This window comes from Lytechinus variegatus, chromosome 18 (genome assembly GCF_018143015.1).
Source record: "Lytechinus variegatus isolate NC3 chromosome 18, Lvar_3.0, whole genome shotgun sequence".
NCBI lineage: Eukaryota > Metazoa > Echinodermata > Echinoidea > Temnopleuroida > Toxopneustidae > Lytechinus > Lytechinus variegatus.
The window spans coordinates 20,299,978-20,324,693 of record NC_054757.1 but is presented as its reverse complement, the minus strand read 5'-3'; the positions used below and the strand labels follow the sequence as shown (position 1 = coordinate 20,324,693).

Sequence of the window (24,716 nt, the reverse complement as noted above, 5' to 3'; positions counted from 1 at the left end):
TAGTTGTCACCCTCATAATCTTTTAGCAAATTCGTGAATTTTAACCCTAAATAGACCGAGATATTTCAACGCCTAAGGAGACGGGGGGGGGGGGGGCTGAATCAACCCCCAGACCTATTAGGGTTAAACAGATATATGAGCTTGATGAAATTGACAAATTATATATATGTTTGTTCTTTTGAAAGTATGGTTAAAAGAGAGGATTGGCTCTATCCTCTTTCCAATTTTAGAAATTTTCTATTTTAAGTAAATAGTATTCTGAAACTTCAGAATGGTAAAATTGTGAAAATAGGGATGACTGACCAAAACTGTACCGAGGCTGCGAAATCATGTAAAAGTAGGAATGTTTTGTTTTTTATGTCACTTTGTACCCATGATCAGGTGATGAACAGAATAAGAGTAAAATATTTGAAGCACCATTAAGGATTAAGTTCTGGATTTTGGAATGCTCATTATCCAGGAGAGCAGTGATATGCATGGTCGTGCGCAGCGGGGGGGGGGGGGGGGGCGGTGGCAGTTGCCTCCCCTCCCCGATAATGTTGAAAACATACATTTTTACTGGAAAAAAATCCTTCAATTTCAATTCACAAAACGCAAAAGCGTCCCCGTGACAAGCTCGGTCGCTTTTGAGTATCTTCAAATATTTGTTCGCGTCTTCCCCCCCCCCCGAAGAATTATCTGCGTAAGACCACGTTCGTATGATAAGTTGTCAGATCCGACAACTTCCTCTGATCCACAAGCGTCTGACGTTTACTATGTAACCGTGGGATAAAACAGACTTGGTCGGATAAACTTGCCAACGCGTCCTCTCCCCTAATAATTGTTCTTACACTGAAAACCCTTTTCCTCGAGTTTCGAAGCTGGAAACGGTATAGTTACAATTCCTCAACCAGAACTTGACGCGCCGGGAGAGTAGTTCTAAGGAGCTGTTTCATCGGTTCCAACAGGTCCAAGATTCGTTGTTCATGCTCTCATTAAAGATAGCATAATCATCGTTTCCTATAGTAAAAATTAGTGATAATTGTAATTAATAACAGGTTAGTCAATAATATGGTAATAAAGATATGTCTTTTTTATAGCGGAATGATGCTTATAAGCGCGTTGCATGAAATTATTTATCACTTATTTTATTGAAATGTTTAATGCACTTCGTGAACATTTATTTATTAATTCAAATTATTGGGTGTTAGTTATACAGAACAAAACATGATCAGCAAAATTGTTTTTCATCATGGTCCTGATGCGACAGATTAAAATGAATATAAACGTGCCGATGTGTCTACATTTACTTTTATTATTAAACTTTAGTCATTTTGTATATTTAGAATTTGCCAAGAAATACTTAGTAGGGTATACATGTAATGGCTAATGATACAAGAACGAATTTTTACATTCATTCTTTTCTCGAGTACTTGTTTTATATAATGGTTCACATAGTTTTATGGAAATAATATATGATTAACATTATTCAAGAAATTTACGATATTTTCAGGGGATTTTTTTTTACGTCAGGAGTGGAGTTTATAATTTTCCCCTTTCGTTTACAGCATTTCCCTTTCCTTACAAATCTTTGGAATAATGATATTTTAAAACAAAATATTACCGTTTTCTTTGAGCGATTGTAAACCCTTGTCACTTGTCAGGCTAATCTGGTGATCCACATCTACTTTCGCTGCTCTCAGAGCCTGCGTCCTCCAACATAGATCTCAATGCAGTAATATAGTTCACAGCCATCAGCAAAGTGTCATGTTTCGAAAGCAAACTGTCTCCATTGTAATTAGTTACTTTACACCGAAGCGCGTTGAAGGCTGCATTGAGTCCGTTCATGCGCTTGCGTTCTCTCGCGTTCGCAGCCAGACGTCGTCGTTTGCGTCTTGCCTCGACAACCGGTGCGCGCCGTTCTATAGTATCCAAGTACACACGAGAGGAAAGGACGTCATTTACAAGTGGATGGAGTATCGACGTCGATGACGACGATGACGATGGGGAAGAAGAGGATGATGTCTGGATACAATACGTTGATCTTTCGTTCGTTGTAGGCGCCATATCTTGCATAGTCATTTTCCCATACGCATTCATCCACACACCACCTATCGTGACACAAAGTGATAGGCTTGATACATGAAAATTAAAAAAGGCCCTGCGATTTGTTCAATAAATATCCCTCTTTCTTGGTGCAGCTCAGATCCTCCTCATATTCATCAGTAAGAACAACCGAGACAAGAACGGGAGCATTTAAAGCAAATTCCATCTTTATTTTTAAGTAATATGTACTAGGTGACCAATCAGAACGGGTTATGCCACGTCAACCCCCCCCCCCACCTCCACCCTCCACTGAATTGGATATCATTATGAATAAAATTGTTAAAATAGTTAATCGACAAAAGAAGAGCGGGGAATTACAGGGAACATAGGGCACTTCTCGCTCTCGGGATTCCGATGACTAATTACGCTCCTTGTCCGATCACGCTGCGTAATAATCAACGTCGTATTGTATTTATGCATGATCCCTTGCACTCTACAATGAGGGTAAAATATATCTTGAAGGCGCGCATGGCGAAAAAAAGGAATAACAAAATAGGAGAAGGATGGATGGATTGTTAAATACAATTTTTGGCAATCATTTCAAATATCTCTGTTCGATACGGCTTTTCTTCTAAAGGTCAAGCCATTATTTTGTATCTCATTTATATTTTTCATATATTTCTTTGAATGGATATGATATAAAGAATCGAATTGAAATCTTAACTATGGTGATCGTGTAAGATAAATTTGGGCCTACGTTGAATAATGCATAAATTATGTTGAAACTAGCGTACTGCAGCAAACTGTTATTATGAAAATGAGAATTAATCAACAAGGGTGGGCGTAACAATTTTTGATTCAATTTTTTTAATAAATCGCATGTTCTTTTAAATATGAAAGTTCTAAGAAATAGATTATTTTATCTGAAGTTAAGCATAATGGGAGGAATGATACAGGCCATAATTTTGCTTTGCGGCAAGCCCTGGGGTCGGAGTTAAGTCCAAATCGGCGTCAAGTCGCAGCCAGGTGATGACGTCATTACGATTTGGAATTGAATTTTCTTTTATTCCTACAGGGAGGCTCAAACTAGACTGAATTTCGATTTCAGTAACCCTACTATTATTCTGAATTGCAATTACTAAGATTTCATTGACTGAATAACGTTCATCTCAATTTTTATTACAATTTCTTTGAAATTCGGATCGCAACGAATCGTATAGTGTGGGTTTTATGTGACGAACACAGAAAATGATTCGTCACACGATTTATAAGACTGGTGTCCCAGGCTACCAACTCCGCCGCGGGCGTGGCGGTGCGCCGTTGTAAATGGATGAACCCTAATAATTATGATATCAAAGGCTAATCAAGGGATCTTTGAGGGTGCGATGTCTTTTTACAGGTTTCTTAGTCAGATTAAGGGGATAAGAGTTTAAGAATGACTGGCAAGAACATTACTACGGTTTCACCATTAGGAAATAAGACGATGGATTATCAATAAATCTGATGCGTGATATTTTTCTCTGTATGCTTGACTCCCTCCTTTCCCAAAAAAATATCCCAGACGCTGATTATGAACAAATAAGCATCTTATATTTTTGTCTCCTTCCCTATCCTGTTGGTACAAAGACCAAGTTTGTTTGATTTTTTTCGTCTACTCAATTACAATTTTTCAAATCACGCTGGTTAACGACATCTGTTAAATTGTATGAGAAGGAAAAAAATGAAATTAAATAAAGTATACTGAAAGGCAGTGACGCCGGGCTGCACCGTTGTCTTAGTTTTACTGTTTTAAGATATAGATAGATAAATCAAGTGATGTGTTCTTTATATTACTCACGAGCGCAAACCCTTATAGAACACACAATCTGAATGTTTATGAAAGACTCATTCACTAAGAAATAAAGGGTCAATTTTGCACCCTAAATGAAAGCACCTTTCGATGTGTAATATTGCACGCTATAAATGAAACAGGTTCTTTTATCATCTTTATTGTTTTCACTCGGAAATTGTCGGTTACACCTTGAATGGGAAACACTTTGCAACGTTTAGGATGCATTATATAACTTAAAGTTAAAATATTTTAAATTTGCACTTTCTTTAAATGGTTCATCCCTACACACTATAGGAAATAGGGGTGCAAGAAAGGTGCATTTCTTGAAGGTACAAATAAGCACCTTTGGGAAGGAACTATACACCTTATAGGCATATAGGTGCTAATTTGCACGCGCTTTACATAGAGGTGCGAAGTTGCACCTTTTCAAAGTTGCACCTTAAAGGACAAGTCCACCCCCACGAGAAGTTGATCAGAATAAAAAGAGAAAAAATCCAACAAGTATACTGTATAAAACTGACAATTTTATCAAAATCAGATGTAAAATAAGAAAGTTATGACATTTTCGCTTAATTTCACAAAACAGTTGTATTCACATCCTGATCTGTATGCAAATGAGGGGAACGATGACGTTACCTACTCAATATCAATATCTTTTGTACTTTATTATATGAAATATTCAAATTGTCTCCTCATTGTCGTGTGAAACACAGTTTTATTCTCTTTGAACGTGTGGAATTACATTAATTTAACCTTTTTTGGTTCACCCAAGGTGGTCCTTACTGTGAAATCTCTAATAATTGTAACATTGTATCATTCAAACAATATAAAACGAAAGAAATAGTGAGGGCAGTGGCGACCTAGGATTTTCCAAAGGGGGCATATTCGTCCTCCCAAAAAAAATTATAAGCAAAAAAAGGTTTTCAACCACAAATAGAGGATTACGTACCAGACAAAAAAATTGACTAGCAAAAAAAAGGTTTTCAAGTTCAAAGGAGCGGGCCACTTGGGATCAGTTGTGACTCGTCAGGGGTGGGGGGCAGGGATACGTCCTTTGCATGGGTTGTGACTCGTCAGGGGGGGCAGTCTGCCCCCTCTGCCCCCCTAGGTACGCTAATGAGTGAGGGACATCATCAACTCTCTCATTTACATGTCACTGAGATGTGCATACATGTTAACTATTTTGTGAAAAATAAGCGAAATTTCAAAACGTCGTAACTTTCTTATATTACATCCGATTTTGAAACTTTCAGCGTTATGCTTGTTTGATTTTTCTCTCTTGAGTCAAATCAACATTTTTCATGGGTGGACTTGACCTTTAAAGGTGCTCCCAGTGTGATATCTTACAAAGAGCGATTGATCCGATCAATCGCAACTATGGGAAGCCAGCAACATCAACATCTAGAATGACATGTTTGTTCAAAATATTTCCCAGAAATCATGTATATTCACTGTTTCAGTATGCTTCTTTTTATTTTCGAAGCACATTGAGCAAAATTCCTAAAGAAAATTTTTGACATTGATGGATTTCCATATATTTGAGATTGATCGGATCAATCGTAACTCTTTGAAAAACGGGGTCCAGGGGAGCGTTTCATATTTCGACAAATGCCATTTTATCCCACAGTTACCATAGTAAAAGTGCTTCTCAGCCAATGAAAATCAAGGAAAGTTGGTCAGACCTGACAACTTGTCGAATGAAAAATGTTCGTGCTCCCCCGGTCTGCACCTTTCTTATAATGTGAGGATGCATAATGCATAAACTATGCATGGAGGTACATTTACGAGAGCATAATTACACATGCTGCTACAAAATAATATAAGGTATATATATAATTCGCGCATATCCACCTTATTAGGTGCTCAATGCGCTCCTATGTTACCCGGCTAATCTAGGCGTTCGGAGCGCACACAGCTTCTTAAGGAATTACTTCCTACCGATAACCCATTTACCTCACCTGGGTTGAGTGCAGCACATTGTAGATCAGTTTCTTGCTGAAGGAAATTGCGCCATGGCTGGGATACTACCTTGTGCTCAAATTTATGATACAGTCCAAGGTTTGTTATCAATTTTTTTTTACAAAAACCAATTGTGTTTTTGAAAAAGGCCTTGTGTTTTTTATAATCCTTTCTAGAGAGGCATACATAGTTTCAGAACAAAAGAAAGAATCGACATCGGATGGGACTAACAACTAAAACATTGGCACGTTGTGAAAGAAAAAAACAGAAAGTTATACATCTATATATTATTAAAAGATTGGAGTGGAAATGTTTCAGATAATTATGACAGGGGCGGCGCGCGGAGCGAAATTGAAAGGGGGGCTCAGGAAAAAGGGGCAACCTTTCTTTCGAAAGGGGCACTATCTTGATATTTCGCGAGGGGGGCGGGGGAACACGCGTAAACCTTTTGGAAAAATCGAATGCGGGGGAGCGAAGCGGTACGGCCATGATCTTAACCCCCCCAAAAAAAAAAATGACTTGTCTACCTCACATGACTCTTAAGGCACGTAGGATTATCTTATACAAGTTTTTCTATTAATTATGCACTTGCAGAAGGAAGGAGAACATCGCTAAATAAAGAAAACGGGAACTCATCGGGCACGAAAAGAGTGGCTTTACCATGGTTACAGGAAAACTTAACTAATATGAAGAACAGGCACCTATGAGAAGCAAAGAAGCACTTGATGACACATAAAACAGGTCCTTCTCAGGTGAAAGGGGCATAGAACACGTTCGGGGGCACGTTTTGTAGGTAAAAAGGGGGCACTGATACGAGAAAGGGCACCTATAAGAAGGCAAATTGGTCACTAGCTAACGGCATAAAACGGATCCTTCTCAGGTGAAAGGGGCACAGGACATGACCGTGAAGGGCACTTTTTTAGTAGAAAGGGGCACTGATTCGAGAAAGGGCACTTACAAGAAGGCAAGGGAGCCCTTGCTCAGACAATAAAACGGTCCTCATTTTTTTTTTTTTGGGGGGGGGGGCATTTAGACGAGAAAGGGTACTTGAAAACACCTAAAACCATGAAAACAGGTCCTCTTCCGATGAAAGGGGCAGAGTACACGTTCGTGAGGGGGTATTTTTTAGTGCTTCAAAAAGTGGAGGGCACTGTGCCCCCCCCCCCCCTCCATAATCGCCGCCCCTGAATTACAGAAATAATTTGTTTCTCCCACTCCATTTCTCAGCTCTTTGAAATTCAAGGAAAAAACTCCAGCGTTTTTTTTTACCACGAGAGCGTGTGAAAAACTTGGCAGTTCTGAGGACCGCATGGAGATTTTAGTGAATAATTAATCAAGTACCACGATTGGTGTCCAAAATGCCTAAATAATTTGAAATCTATGAGAAGAAAAAAAAATTATTGTCAGTCAAGTGAATCTACACTTTGGATCTCACGGTCATAATGTTTTCCACGTTCACTGATTTTACAAATTTGTTATTGAGTTGTTTAATAAGCGGCTTTGCAATCAGTAATCCAAACTGAGGTACATTTTTTTTGTAATTAATGCATTATTTTTTTCCTTCTCATTCACATGCGCGCTCGTTTTGTTGAGCACGCCCATTAACCTGCTGTGTGCGTTATGTCTAAGCGGTGATGAGGAAATCCTGGAGCCGACTTGAAAATCGCGAGAACCGCCCGTTCACGACAGCATCACGGTGTTAAATATATACTGCGAAGCATGCAGCGGCTAGTTTGTAATTTGTGAGGTAACGTCGATCAGGAAAAAAGATGAGAAAATAAAATCTAAGATTAAAAAAAAACACGCACGAAGCACAAAGTAGGCAAAGGGAGAAAGTGAGAGGAGGGAGGGGGGAGAACACAGTGGCGTAACAGGCGGGGGGGGGGGCATGGGGGCAGGCAGATTTCACCGGTAAAATAAAAAAACCGGGAAAAAGAAAGAGAAAAAATTGGAGTTTACTGGGATTCTGATACTTCTCATGGTGAAGGAAACTATCGTATCTATCATTGTCAAGATGGTTTGCAATGCTTGGAGTGCACAAGTGACGATGAATTGATAAGTCGTTTTGGAAATCTGCGTCATTTTTCTGCCCATGAGTTAACCCACAATATTGGTGGCTTAACCAGAGGGGGGTGGGCGGTGGCACTTCCATTGACGAGTGGACACCAGGCGCGACCATGTGGTTTCGAAAAGCACCCTAAACAAGTATTTTCCGTATCGGGGCAGGTGAAACCATACCCTCAGCAAGTATTGGAAACAAAAATGGTACCCTCGACAAGTATTTCCTGAATTGACCCCCTAAACAAGTACAGAAATATTTTAATGGTTATGTCACGGACGTGATCACGGACGTTGGCTTTACCTTTACTTATTGCGTTTAGTATTGCCCCACCTCCCACACCTCGCTCAAGTGGTGCTGTGGCTCAGACTTTGAACCACAAGGTCTGGGGTTCAAATCCCACCGCAGTGCTCTCGTCCTTTGACAAGGCATTTATCTACATTTGCCTCTCTCCACCCAGGTGTAGTAAATGGGTACCCGGTAGGAAGGAATTCCTTGAATGCTCGAGAGTCCGATCAGGATAGCCGTGCTAAACCCGGGCTAACAGTATGCAGCGCTTAAAAACATTTGTATTGAGCGCTATGAATGTTGCATAATAATATTATTATTATCATTATTATTAAATCGGACTCTAAACACGTAGTATTTGCAAAAAGTACATCCTTAATAAAGCATTTTAGCATTTTTTTTTACTCTCACATATTTGACCGTAAACACGTAGCTTTTCTATCAAAATATATACCCCCTTTTCAGTATTTTAGTGTTTTTGACACCGTAACGTGCCCAATCTTGAAAAAAGAGATCCTTTTTACGCGTTTCACAGGCAGAACCCCTGGAAATCTGGAACTGGTAGGTATACTAAATAGAAAAAAAATGAACAAAAATCACCTTTATTTTTTAGTAAACCCCACTTGTTTATATTGATTTTCATTTTTATTCCTGTACCAAAATAACCTAAACTTTATAGACACCCTTTTTTGCCTGTCAAATTCAAACCAGCACGTACCCCTTGTTAAAAATTGTTCCCCTGCAGGGCCCTGCATATTTCCCTCCTGCTAAAATACGGTATTTGAATTAATCGGAGAAATAACATTAATCACAATGCATGAGACGAATGCTGTCTGCGACTTTGAGACCAATGTCATTTGATGATAATTTATTGTGTATCAATAAAGAAACAGGTCATTCAGTTTGAATTGACATAAATTCAATTATCATCGCGTTGACTTGAGGCGAATCCCATAACAATTAAATATCTCTAAATCAAGGGGGTATTCTTTCTCTCTCTCTCTCCCTCTCGCTCAAAAGCATGAGCGAAGTTCAGTTATTGATTCCTACAACTTTACACATCATCCGCACTGCAGACATGTTTATTTTATCATTAGAAATCAGGGGGTGGGTGTCCCAATAATCATATTTCATCATTTTTTTTTAAATGCTGATGGTCGTGTGCGGGGATGGGTAAGCTGAATGACCATGATGACAGCGAGGAAGCGGGGATTCTCCCCGCTGCCCTGTCGGCTGGTCGGGTGACCGAGTGACAGCCGTACAAGGCGTAAAGAGACACCGAGCAACACGTCCCATAATGATCGTGTCACCTGCAATCCGAACGCTCACTTCCCCAGACAAACATCACAGAGCATTTGCAGAGCCTGCGAGAGATAGAAATTGTCTGAGGCGAATTCTTTTCTACTTGGTAATAAACCCTTGTAAAGTGTCCAGGGAATCAATGAATGCGAGACGTTTAGAATTCAATTTGATTGTTATAAACATGTGATTTATAATCATTTTATTTTTCTTAGAAGTCGTCCTATTGGGGGCGCCTCCTCCCTTTGTGGTCACGAGCCATTCCCCTTCTCGCAATGCAGGTGCCATTGTGTTTAGATTGCGACGATACAATACCTCTTTCTGGTTTCCGCAAATGTACTTTACAAAATTAACGATTTGAAATCATGTCGACTGTGCAACTGTGAAGTTAAAGGTATTGTTTAACTTTGTGAGAAGCCGATTTAAAAAATTCTCAAACCAAGATGAAACATGTGTACAAGTGCATGTATTAGAACTAATAAACCCTGAAAACAACAATTTTTGAGAATGAAGATCTAAAACTACAAGGCGAAGCCCGATTTTGTAAATAGGCGTCTTATAGACGCCTAAATAGTACACATAAGTGTATGGGATGAAATTAAGATGGTGTTTCCGGTCACTTTATATTGCAATTTTCGAAGTACTAAATAATTATTTTCTATCGCAATTTTTTCTGGGCTTCATTTTTGTAATATATCCTAGACACAGGTGACAAGTGTGACCTTCTAGCTCAGATTTTTTTTAAAGTCAAACCAATGTTAAACAATCACTTTAAATCTGAAACAAAACAAGACAAAACACTTTTGATTTTCGTGTCTATTTTAGCAAAAATGAATAATACAAGTCATGCTTCAGTCCTGCTCAGCTGATGTTTCACTTCGTTACGCACATCATTTTGAAAAAGCAGTAAGATATTTTAGTGATATGTGTTGTATCCATAAATATTAGAAATCCATTTACCGATTACTTACGACGTGCGACACACCGGTGCGTGACATCAACTGACATGATAAATCATGTTCTTTGAAGTGTTTTAAAATACGACAAGTTCGAACCAACAATTCATATTTTGCCCCCCCCCCCTTTCCCCTCTCGCAAAGCTTAGTGTCACCCAAGCCCAAACGGGGTCCCGAAGTTTTACAAAGAGTAGTTCAAACTCAAATAGCGATTGGTCTAAACGTATAATGAGAGATATCAATCTAGACAGTGGCGTAATGTATACCTATTTGAGATACACAGATTGTTCTATATTTAATACGAGCTTAAACTAACCAGGTTCAAATCATAACATTAAAAAAAAATTCTGCTCGCGATTCGCACTCGCATAAATAAGGCATAATTAATATAGGAATTACCCGTCCTTTTCATGATTCTCAAAACATGAAGAGAGTATCCCGTTTTTAAGTATCTAATCTCATTTTTTCCCCGCTCGCACTTTGCTCTCGCATCATTTGATTATACCTATCCCGTTCATGATTACAAAAAGTACTTAGAATGTCAATTTTTGGGGTCAGAATGTCAAAGATTTTCAGCTCGCGCGTTGCGCTCGCATTATCTAATTGTTGAAATATGTGTTGTCTTCATGGCTAACTGCAAACAGTCCTTAACAGGTCCCTTTAAGATAAGGCCAGAACGCATATTAAAAATTTCTGCTCGCGCTTCGCGCTCGCAGTAAATAGTTACGCATCTTGTTAAGGATCTTAAACATTTCCCAGAATATTCAATTTTCAGGACAAAATGAAATTACAAAAAAATCATCGCACTTAAGGCTTATGACATTATTACATGCTTATGTCGTTTTAGAAGAATAAAGCTAAAAATTGACTGTTAAGACTATTCCTCCAAAGAAACAAACAAAAATCAACTTTGAGCGGCCGATCAGGGGAAATATGGGCGAATATTTTTTTGCGGGCCCTCCCTATTGGCGAAAGAAGGATCCGTCCTTGATATTTGCTCCTGTCGCAATTTCTCTGGGCTTAATTTCATCTAAGATGTAGGGTTGTGGTTGTAATAGGGTTTCATGTTAGGTTTAGGATAGGGTTACGTGTTAAACCATGGTTGAAGTTTGTCATTCGATTGGTGAGTAGAATTTAGAGCGGAGCAAATGTCATGGAAACCGGTGAAGAAAAGGATAGGCTTACATATCTAAATAATAATAATATCCTTGCGAGCGCGAAGCGCAAACTGGATTTTTGATGTTCAAAACTGAAAAGCTGACACATTTTTAATTGACTGCTTGTGGGAATTCATGAAGAGCATACGTGTATCTCATTAATCAAGTAATTGGAGAGTAAAGCGCGAGCTGAAAATTTTTGATATTCAGACCTAAAAAATTGACATTTTGAGGAATGTTTTAAGGAATTCATTAAAAGCATATTCATCTCATCATTAACTAAAGGAGCGTGCAGAGAGTGTTCTGAAGTGCAGAGAGTAATCATGAAAAAAAAAGATGCGTGTAAGTCACTAAATGAAATAAAGAAAGCTTTAAGTGCAAGGAGTAATATTTCACATATTGACATGAAGAGGGGATAATTTAAGCGCCTTTTAATCCTCTCGAACGGGGTTTACGTATCGCATTAAACATGTTAAACAGTCAATGCGTGTCCCTGAGCATATGTTTCATCGAATTTGAGGAAAATGTATAATTTTTTCCCCAGTTTTTGATTCTCATCCTTCTCCCCTACATCCCTACCCCTGTTTTATGCCAGCCGATTGGGGGGAGGAGGGGGGGGGGGGTGCACGTGACCCCTCCCCGTGACCCCCCCCTCCTTATAGACAAATTGCAATTTGAGTTTGATTTAAATTTATTGCAAGCAGACCGGTTTTAAAAGACCAGACGCAATATCACAGATTGGATATCTGGACGTCGGGCACTTAGATTGGTATAGAGGCAGTCATGCTAAAAGCACATTTTTAGAATAAATTTGTATTCAACAGGACCGATATCAAATTTGATTCCGTTTGATTCTCCTTTGTTGATTTATTACATAACAGATCAGGCCTCCCCACTATGACAAATGCGGCATACCCATAGGCCATGAAAACTTTCTGCTCTATTATTTTTGTTCTTTTTCCACAAAGAAAATTACAATTCCAGAATAATTGCCATCAACATGATTCCTGAAGCGTGCTGAAAAAACTCATATCACACGCTCTTGAAGTACAACAAAGCTATGCAATACTATCACCAAACGCCTGTTTTCTTTTTAAACATGCTAAACACAAATTAATATTTTTGAAATTCGTTAGTTTCTATGACTTGTCTTCATTGTATTTCGCAATATATTGCATAAACAGTCACACATTTTACAATTATCAGATTATATGAAAATATACAAAAAATACAAGACAGGGGTCATTCTTAAAAAAAAATACATTATTGTGCAAAGTGCCACTGGCGCTACATCAGCGCATGCGCAGGCCAATAAAAAGGACAGTGCGATTTGCTTTCTGAAGCTTCACAGAATTGCGCAGATGTATTTATACAAGCCTTGTTGATGTCCGAAATTAAGTATTGCGTTAGGCTAATATATGAATTTTGGCCACCAGCCCCACGGCTTTAAATGACAATGAATACCATGTATTTTGCGTGAATAGGTAAAATTCTGCCAGCGTGTCGATCAAACGAATGAAACCATTTCCTAATGACCAATACCAAATTGACTGGGATAACTAAATTTAAGGGGGCAAAATTAGCTCCAAACAAATAAAAAATACTTTGTAAAACATGCGTAAGTCCATTAACTATCCAAGTCCTAACAGTATGATGGATCGATTTGAGTTTTGCAAAAGAAGGATTCAAAGATATTGAAATTACTTTTCCGTTCAAACTAAAAGTAATAATAATGGGGCGTGGAAATCGAAGAAACGCACACGATTTTCGATTTTTTAAAAAGGCGAGTCCGCGCGCTCTCCCTTTTTCAGTTAATCAAGGCGTCCCTCTTTCTCTCCCTCTCTCTGGTTGCCCCCCTCCCTCTTATCCCTTCTCTTTCCCCACTTTCCACAACCCTCTTTCATTCTAAACTCAAATGAAATACAAACGAATTAAAATAAAACTTCCATCCATGAGTACAATACTGAATTAAAGATTTAACAGAAAATATGCAGAATTAGAAGTTTAATTGTTGATTTAAATCTAAACTTTAATTATTTTCTGCAGGAAAATACGGCTTATAATAATCATTAATTATCTGATAATTGTATATATCTGAAAGACCATAACTTAATGCCTATTAAGGCTATCCCGCTTAAATATCACTTAGTCATAGAAGTAATGTGGCATGATATCGATTTTACAGGGCTGCATTTTAATATGGTGCTTTCGTTTCGTCGAAATGAAGTTTGTTTTAATCATACGATTGGGGAAAAACATGAAAATAACTAAATCACAAGTATTTCCTTTTTTTTTACATCATTCTCTTATATTTTTAAACATCACATTTCTATTGAATTTCCTTTACACACCAAACCTATCACGAATTAATCATTGATTTCCAAATCATCGATTTCTACGCTTGCTCTCTTTGCTCACTGACGCAAATTTTCCTAAGCAGCGCACCATAAGTGCGGACTTACCTTGTTAGATTATTCACAAGTCAATATGATTTGAAAGCAAGCATTTTCAGCATTTGCGTTTCCTTAACTCAATTTCCGTTCCTTGTCAAAGTGATGAGAATGATGAACACATATCAATAAATCTTTGGGCAGACGTCAAAAATAATTACCGAGAAAGTTATTAAGCATGTTTATTCATTATTCGGGCGCAAACTACATGAATGAATGATGAATGCAAATAACCAATACAATCTATCAAGCCTCCTTATAAGTAATTCGCAAATATTTGTTTTGTACCTGACTAAAAATCAATCTTATAATACTCGGGCACACGTCGGAAATATTTATGTAGAATGGCAGAAAGCATGCATATTACTTGTTAATCAAGCGAAAACTACCAATGGATGCAAATAACAAAGACAACTTACTGAAAATATGCCTCGTTTTAAGTGTAATTTACCTCTGTTTGCTTATTTTTGACGAGGTGTCAATGTGTGATCAAAATCATGCATGACAGGGAAGCCTCAATAAACAGCAAATGAGAGAGTCGATGGTGTCACTAGCTCACTATTTATTTTTGTATTTTATTAATTTAAATCATGGAATATCTCTATTTTCAGATGTTAAAATAAGGAAACGTTTTCAAGAACCATAATTTGTTGCAACACAACGCCACTTACCCATTGCGAATTCGAACCGTGTTTCCCTTTATATGATGAGGACAAAAATAATATATTTCTCATTTTATATGATAAAATAGTGAGCCGGCGATATCATCAGTCCTCTCATTTGCATACTGAACAGGGTCATGTTACTGTTTTGTGAAATTAAGCAAAACTTTAAAACTTCATAACTTTTTTTTATATCCGATTTTAATGAGATTTTCATTGTTTGATGGGGTGCACGCACGACCCGTTTCAGACAAGCTCGCGTCCTGTTTTGGGCGTTGAGTTACGAAATCGGCGAAGCGGAGCCTGTATATATTTTTATTTTTCGCTTGTTAGAGGAAAATTAGAATTATCTAATTATTCACAAGATCATTTTGGAAGAACAGCAGTATATGCGTCAAAAATAAATCATGCGTATAAAATTCATTTTGGTGTTGATAGTTGGCTGATGTATACCACCGTCCCTAGTACTAAATTTGAAATCACCGCCCATACCGTCTTACATTGGTTCGATTCATTGTTTATCGTTCAAATTGACTTCAACGAAACTGATCTAGAGGGAGAAAGGATGTAGAGATAAAAAGAGAGAAGTGGAAAGAGTACTGATGAGATTTCAGGGGCGGATGCAGGATTTTCCACAGAGGGGGTACATTTATCCGAGGAAAATTTGACAAGCAAAGAAAAAAGTTTTCACCAAAAGTCGAAGGTCATTTCGTCAAAAGAAAAAAGGGGGACTCACTTGCACTGGCGGATCCCTTGAGAGGCACAATTAAACTTTGTAATGTAAAAATACCGTTAAAACAGAAGCGTGCCCACTTTTGAAAGTGAAGACCTCTCTTTAAAAATATATGCTGTAACTTTTAAAAGGGGGGCACACTGGTATAAGAACGACATATTTATATTTACAGTTTTGATTATGGCTCTCAAGGGGGGGGGGCAAGCCGGATGTGCCCCCCCCCCCCTCCGGGATTTGGAGAGAGAGGCTAAACTGAAAATAGCTGATGAACTGTTGGAGAGGGAGAGAGGGCAAACTGAGAAAGAGCTGGTGATATTTTGGTAAGAGAGTTATGGGGAAGGGGGGGGGGGGGGGCTGGAACTTCATGCACGTGCATTACTAGGAAATTATTGTTAAGAGCCTAACAAAGCAAATTTTGAATATATAACTACACTATCAGGCAAAAAAAAATGAAAATAGTAGGGAGATTCCATTATTTCATTTTTTTTTCTTTTGTTCTCATTGCTGTAGTGATACTGCCAACGGCGAATTTAGCCAAAGGGCATATAATGCCTGAGCATTTAAATCCGATTTCGACCTACATCCCTATCTGTGATTGTGCAGTGGACATAAAATCGGATTATTTATTTCTTCGAAGGGCGTGAAAATATCTCTCACTCTTGCTCTCATTCACAAGTGAATATCTTATTCGTCGTTTTACATTTTGAAGGTTTGTTTTTTAATAGAATATTCATTTATAATTTTATTCTTATTCTTGTGTTTTTTTTTCTGAATTCTCAACGCTTATGTCAAGATAAACGAGTTATTAATCCATTTCATTGCGACTCATTTTTCATGACATGATTACAATCAATTGCGAAAAAAGATTAATTTTCTTCATATAAAAGATAAGGAGCTAATAAAAAATAATAATCATCTCTAGATCAAATAAGAGTGAAAATTTTCATTTCAGAATTAAAGGAAAGTCCACCCCAACAGAAAGTTGATTTGAATAAGAAGAGAAAAATCAAACAAGCATAACTCTGACAATTTTATCAAAATCGGATATTATTTTCAAATTTTGCTTAATTTCACGAAACAGTTATACGCACATCCTGGTCGGTATGCAAATGAGGGGACTTATGGCATCACTCGCTATTTCTTTTGTATTTTATTTTCTGGAATAAGAAATATTTAAATTTTCTCCTCATTGTCCTTAGAAACAAGTTTTATTCCTCCCTGAACATGTGGTATTACCATTGACATAACAGTTTATGGTTCAGTTGGTCCTTAATGTCAAATTCAGTGGTAAAAATTGAAATATTGTATTATTCAAACAATAAATAAAAAAAGAAATAGTGATGGACATTACTGACTCTCTTATTTGCATGTCACTGAGTTGTGCATATAACTGTTTTGTGAAAAATAAGGGAAACTTTAAAATGTCACAACTTTCTTATTTTACATCCGATTTTGATGAGATTTTCAGTATTATGCTATTTTGATTTTTTCTGTTGATTCAAATCCACATTTTTCTGGGATGGACCTGACCTCTAATTTAATGTTTTTAAAATGTATTTTATAATGTAATATAATAAATCTAATTCATATGCAACCAGTTCGTCTTCTAACCATTTGCTTAAAATGCCATTTAGCCCAAAAAGTTTAGCAATTTGTCTAATTCAGAGTTTACTTTACCCTTTCTAGTCTAGGCCGGTATATTTTGAGAGATCATATGGCTCGCAACTCCCCCACCCCCCTCCCATTGAGATGTCGGTCGTCAACCCGCGATCACGCAGAAAATTGGCATGCGAGTTGTATGGGATATAATCATAATTGGTATATTCATTAAAAAAAATATATATTTATATATTTGATATTTGTTTCATGAAAATTGCGATTAATTCATTATGCTAATTCATGCATTCATTAATTGACCGTTACCCAAAAATTTTTTTTCAAGCTCATGTAATTCCTCCATCGAGCCATTCGTGGGATGTCGCCACAATATATGAAAGATACGCTACATCTCTATAATCCAACTCGCAAATTCAAGATCCCGATCGATGTGACAATTTGCTTCCAATTCCTTGTACCCGATATTCTTGGGGGATATGTCATTCTCACGGGCGGACCCCCATTCTCACATGCTGCGTCCAAGTTGTGGAATAGACTTCCTCAGTCACTTCGCTGCATTAATTAAAGTGCTTGAAACTTTTAAAGTGCATCTTAAGACCCATTTGTTTAACCTTTCATGCTTTCGACAACTAAATTCATAGTTGTTAGAAACAAAATTTGTTTTGTTTACATGTAATATGTAAAGTACACTCTGAATCTTTTGTCATTACTCACCGGCTTCCTATACGGAGGGTGGTGCCCTTATTAATTTTTGCTGGAGCTCCTCCGAGTATTGAGCTGACCGGGGGGGGGGGGGGGGCGTTTCATGAAAGGACTTGTCGGACGTTTTATCCGACAAATCCCATTTTATCCGACAGTTACCATAGGAACAGTGCCTCTCAGCCAATCAAAATCATGGAAAGATGTCAGATCTGACAACTTGTCGGATGAAAATATTGATGAAACGCTCCCCGGGCTTCCCCCTTAAATTGTAGGTGAACGGAGCAGCAAGCCGGAGGGCACCAGGCCCCACCCAAGATGTAGCTAGGAATTCAAGTGGGTGATGCAAAATTGTACTTAAAAAAAACAAACCTATTTACCCTTTTGTATTTGTACTTTCCTTATATCAAAAGGAACTGTGGCTGGCCTAATACCATGAGTGTCTTTGGAAGGTGTGTGCGCTCAATAAGACATTCCATTATTATTCATATGCAAAATCATACTTTTCCTTAACTCCTTAGATACATAAAGCTCCAACAGTTTGTAATTTATGGAGTAGAAACTCTTTGCGCTGTACGTGAAAAGGTGCGATATCGGGTAATTTCTTAGTTTTGTATGCCTATTGTTTTTTTTGCAATTATGTCTTTCAGTATTTTTTTTTCAACTTTTTTTTTTTCTTTCTTTTCAATGAACTTTGTTGGGGATTCTCAATCTGGGGCAGATCCAGGATTTTCAAAAAGAAAAAAGAAAAGGGCACACTGCTGTTTTGATGGCATTCTGACTAAAATAATAAAAACTTTGAATAGAACATTCCTAGCCAGTAAAATGTGAACTGAGCCACGTAACAAAGAGGACTGTAATCAATCACTACACAGAAATGGCCAATCAACTTCATTCTTGCAGGTGCACTTTCTTCAAAAGACTCTTGAATAACCAATCATTGTTGTTTTATCAAGTTCGTGATTGATCGCAATCCTTTGTCCAACAGGTCTCAGATTCCTTTTCTCTGCAGGGTCCATTTTTTTCTTTTGGGTGGGTGCGTCGTGGTCTAGTGGTTCTGACTCTCGCCTTTCAAACAGAGGGTCGTGGGTTTGAATCCTAGCCATGGCGTGTTTCCCTTCAGCAAGAAATTTATCCACACTGTGCTGCACTCGACCCAGGTGAGGTAAATGGGTACAGGCAGGAAGTAATTCTATAAAAAGCTGTGCGCACCAGAAACGGTAGACTAGCTTAGCCAGGGTATAGGAGCGCCTTGAGCGCCTAGCAAGGTGGAAACATGCGCTATATACAAATCCTAGATTATAATTTATTTGAAGAAAATAAATAGACGATCCCTTATTTTTCATACAGATTGTGTTCTAGTCAGGGTTTTATTGCAAGTTGCAGAGCACAAGACAAAACATAAATAGACAGTCGAAGAAAACTCTGAATCTTTGTGGTTCCAAAACTGCTTGTGCCACTTATACTTCAAAACAGAGGAAATCTACCAATGATGACAAAAAAAAACACACACAAATTATTTCACAAGCATTCATTTTAGAAATGGTTCATGCAGATAGTTTGGATACATTACTTCATCACGATTTAAATTATGTTAAAAATACAACATGAATACATGACTGTCCGGGACCTATTACATCGGCCCATTTTCCTCCACTCTGTACTAACCACATCCTCTTAGAAAGAATAATTATAAAAATGAATTTATCCCTCTATATACTACTCCCTCAGATGGCACTATAATACTTGACAAAAAATTGTCTGGGTAGCCAATTAGACTCTTCACAGTTGCCCATATCATTGACATAGGCCATGATGTGGACTATTACAAAAATAATGACATGCTACATGTACCTCTATCTAAAGCAAAAGATACATGATGTGATGATAACATCTCAAATATACAGGGGCCCGGAACGGTTTTGAAAGTGGGGGGGGGGGGGGGGCGAACATGCAAAAAATCTCAATCAGATGGTCATTTTTAACGCTTTTTTCAACACTATTTTGGAGAAAAGCACATCCCCTCCTCTCCCCCAGGTCCCGCGGCCCCCGATTCTGTTCTGGGAAATTCTTCAATCTTAGTGCCTCAATACTGTACATAGCTCCTTATTCATGGCAACCCACCATTGAAAATGTAGGTACCGGGTACACACAATCATTATCATGTACATGTATGAAACATTCAGCATATGTCGGTGAACATTCCTACCGCATTATCCTTCACTACTCCACATACGACAGTCGAGGACCAGGGGAGCGTTTCATGAAAGGACTTGTCGGACGTTTTATCCGACAAGTCCCATTTTATCCGACAGTTACTTATAGTAACAGTACCTCAGCCAATCAGAATCAAGGAAAGAAGTCAGATCTGACAACTTGTCGGACAAAAATGTTGATGAAACGGTCCCCAGGTAACACAAAGGATATGATTAATTGCAAAAAAGTAATCACTACTATATGTCCATGGTAGACCATGTGAAAAAGGTTATAATCAATTTTTAAATATTGATTGCATGTCTTTGAATTACAAGCCCCAGGGACCTGTTTCATAAAGCTGTTCGTAAGTTAAAGACTTTATGCATGACTGGTGACCCTTTCTTGTGTTAAATGATATATCTCTATGTAACTGATTTAGTGCCTAAGAACAGGTTCCAGTCGTGCGTAACTTTACAAACAGCTTTATGAAACACCTCCCAGGGAGGATGGGAATACTGTGTATCGTCGTAAAAGTTTGTGTAAAATAACGGGCAAAATGAAGGCGATAAAATGAAATATAAAACAACAAAAAAGAAAGATACATGGCTGTGAATTCCCACCTAATAAGCACATGGTAGCAAATAAATTTACAAATATAGAACCTTATATGAAGAAAATCAATCGAATTTAATTAACCGATTGTAACTTTAGTACATGGTTTACCATGGACTTATGATCACAATCAATAGTAAAATTGATTGCATTTTTTGTTATGTACAGTGCCTTGTCACGTGATTCAGTATATAAAATTACACTGAAGTAGCAGGTTCCAAAACTATGTGTACATTAATCAGAAATTAGGCAAATGTGAGCAGCTTGAACCAACAAAAAATATTCAAAGATTTGAGTATATGTACACTCCTTTACTTTTAACACATACATTTATGAAAGAATATTTCACTCATGCGAATGCATTTTTAAAAGGTTATTTCCCAGTATCAATTATATTCACTTCAAAATGAAATAGAATATCTTTTTATTCACATTTACCACAAGCAGTGTTACTGTAAGCTGCTGAATTCGCTTACAAATTCAATCAATAATTTTAAAATTGTCCATTAGTTTGATAAAGGTAACTTTTTTTGGGGGGGGGGAACTTCCTCCTGAATGACTTAACATTCCTATCCATTCATACATGTAAGTAATTTTTTTATAAAAACATGACTGCTTTGTTATTTTCTAATAAAATAAAATCAACATGAATAAATCTCTAAACTAGTGCATGCTCAATTTTTTTTCCTACAGGAAAAATAAAATTTACTTTCTATGAGATGAGATATTTACAAATAAATCAAATTTAAAAAAAATCTAAAACATTTTTTTGTCTAATTGCCTAAGTGAGCAGTTGAAATGACATTACAATATACTCCTTGGCAGTAACAATTTATTTGAAGCAATTGACATTACACATCCAATGTTTATCTGACTTTGAAGAAATGTCAATATCATAAATGTATCATCTTGAATACATATTTCCCATAAGTTAAATACAATCCTCCAAATAAGCTGGGGGTATATTTTCAAAAGTATCATGCCAATCGAGGGAGGGGTGTTAAAAAATGCAACCATGCTGCTTACTTTTCATTTCAATAGATTAGAAAATTCTTCAATAACAGTAAGCAACTGATATCTATAAGCTTATTATCCTTATACTTATATATCAATGAGGGAGATATTAAAATCTTTGGAGCTTTTCTAATACATTTCAGTCTAAATAAATAACTGCTTGAAAGTCGGAAAGAGTATGGGGCAAAACAAAATAGATATTCAAAATACAAGTACTTGGTAAAATATTATTTATATCTGCCTTTTGAATTCTCTCTGATCAAAGGCACTTAAGGATATAATAATTCAGCAAATATCTTCAATTAATAGTCTCATCAAAATATATTTCACGATTCTCTTTTTTATAGATTTTCTTGTAATTTTTCAATTAATTGAAAACACCATGCAATAGAGGGACTCGATACATTTGTTACAATAAAAGACACCTTCTTTATAAATAAGTTTATTTCTTTGCAAAGAAAATACACTCCACGTACATGTACAAAGACAATCATGCAATATGCAGTCAAAATTGTATTGTAAAAAGCAAAATCTTTTAAAAAATAGTGGCTATCTACTTGTTGCAAAGAGAACCTATGGCTGAACGTCATTTATGTCATAATTTCATTTATCTATGATAAAACTCTATATAATGAAATATACATAGTACTCTAAAAACAAGAAAGCAAATTGCTTTCTCTGATTTTTCTCTGAAAATACAAGGCAGTCTCACTCACATCATATATATATATACCAGTACATTGTGTTTGAATAAATTAGATTTCGATCACATCACAATAGAATACAATTATGTAAACACACTTCTATACAAAATTACAAATGGGGAAACGGACACATAAAAATGGCTACAGGATGACATGATGTACAATATGATTTGTTACTGTCAGTGAGGGCGGGCTTCTCGAAAATGCGGATCTTGGACAACCACTTTTTCTTTGATGAATGATGGTAGCACATTGCCCATCTCTGCCTTAATGAAGAAAATAATCCCTCTGTAGGATAATTAAAAAAATTTGTCTAGATGCAACCACGATCCTATTCATAAAGCCTTTGGGGGCCGTCAGAAATAGGTATATAAAACATGGGATATGTTTATATCTTGTCAAACTTTCAGAATACCCCCCCCCCTTCGTAAAAAGTTTTATTAGATGTTTTCACAAGAAAATACTTTACCCAAAGAACATTTTTTTATTGAAAAGTACTTTTTTTTTCCATCTAGTTAACCAATTGCAAGTCATTGTACATCACAAATTACCAGCAATTTTGGGGACATATCTTAAGCGATCTACACGGCTTTCCAAAAATCCTAGGCAAAATCAAAATACATTTAGAGGTGTAACTTCACAACAGGGCATTACTCATGATTCAATTTCACAGAAAGACATTGGCGAAAATTGCAAGAATTAAATCCTTCTCCTCTGTAAATTACATTTTAACAAAAAAATAGTCAAATTTGTCCAATATAATTTTCAATGCAATGATTGGCAGATGTGCTTAGAGAATGAACTCATGAAAAAGGAGCTTTACAACAAACAAAAGTGAAATAATCTAAATAATTCTAAGCTGAGTTGGGTTAAACAACCATTTTCTATAACACCTCACAAATTAATATATAATATGTATATAAATTCTATAAAATCAATACACAATTCAAACATGCGTAGAATACAGACGTCCATTACATTGCGATGGTTGAATACACAATAGACATACTGAGACATTACTGACAGGCCAAGAATTAATCATCACTAAATTATGTATTTTTATGTATTTCATTGCATAGTTCAAAATGTTGTCATTTAAATACTAGTTTTGACAGTGATTTTAGTTTTACTATGAATCAAACCTGATTTCAAAATTCTTAGCTACCCCTAGTTACTAACTTCTAAGAAATGGAATGAATAAATTACATTGCAATTATCAAGTAGATCTAATATTGAAATAAAATGGGATTGGATGCATTTTTAATGCTCATGATTTTAACTGTCCATTGTAGAGTGAATATGAAATGGGATAAGGAAAACATGTATGAAAAGAAGTACTGAAGTTCCATACTAGCTGAATTACCAATAGAAAATTAGTACTGAGTAACTACTGAGTTTGTACTGTGAATAAAACGAAATGGTTCACGAAAGTAGTCCCTAAAACACAACAAGTTTAATGATGTGTATTTTATTCCCATTTATTAGACAGAGAAAGAGAGGAAAGGGGAGTTGGGAAAGAGAAAGCAAAGGGGGTAATTTAAGTCTGATAAACTTGTTTAAAAGTACTAGACATATATAAAGCCTGTATCAGCATTTATTTTTTTAATACATACAGAAATTACCCAATTCCCCTTAAAATAATCAATTACACATTTGGTTAATTTTGTTTGATGAATTGAAATTGGGAATATGAACCAAAATGTAAAAGTATCATTTCAAATGTGAAAAAAGCCGTCTAGTAGTAAACAACTCACTTGACATTAAAAAATAAACAAGTCTTAGACAAAACTTTAATACAATGAATGTAAAACAAAACACGTGAATCTGAATGCTTTATACAATTGTATAAATATATAGATAGATACATGCAAAGTGAGGTTATCACAAAAAACAGAAAAACTTATCTAAGAAAATAAGCATTGCAAATATGTAATAACTTGCATTCCTGATATGCAATATACTGGTAATACAAATCTTTTGTGAAATAAATATACAATGTACAGATGAAATATATTACTCATTCGGTTTAAACGCTGCTCACTCGTGTTAAAGCTAAGATATTTCTTTAAAAAAACACTCTAAAAGATTCAAAACGCTAGAATGAGACTTTTCAAAAATAAGACTTTCATGCAGTTCACAAAAAAAATTTTTTTTATTCAATTATCTTCTCCTTTTTCTGAAAATTCTTGTAAAAAATCCTCCCCAAACAACACTACTCAAGCTTTTAAGTTTAATCGAACAGAATAGATATCTAGATTATAATTCTTCTCTTGTCCATGGGCATGTAGATATGTGACACCTAGCTTCTCTGGACGAGGAAGGGATCAATGACACACAAGATCATTCTCCATGAAAAAGTTGGATTGTTTGTACACCAGCGTTTCAGTCTTTCATAAAGACAATGTGCACTACCATAATGCCTTTTCAAAATTACAAGTTTTATTAAATGAAGGAT

The 24,716-nt window shown here is 36.6% G+C and overlaps 1 protein-coding gene across 1 annotated transcript; it reads right to left on the bottom strand.

The window, feature by feature from the left end:
- Positions 1 to 1,644: 1,644 nt before the first annotated feature.
- LOC121432225 (protein atonal homolog 7-like) lies at positions 1,645 to 2,061 on the bottom strand. The gene has a single exon (XM_041630077.1). It carries the CDS (start codon positions 2,059 to 2,061, stop codon positions 1,645 to 1,647), a length of 417 nt encoding a protein of 138 aa, XP_041486011.1.
- Between the last annotated feature and the right edge of the window lie 22,655 nt (positions 2,062 to 24,716).

What these genes read in the sequence shown, in the direction of transcription:
- LOC121432225 (XM_041630077.1), bottom strand. Translation starts at nt 2,061, where the DNA reads ATGACTATGCAAGATATGGCGCCTACAACGAACGAAAGATCAACGTAT.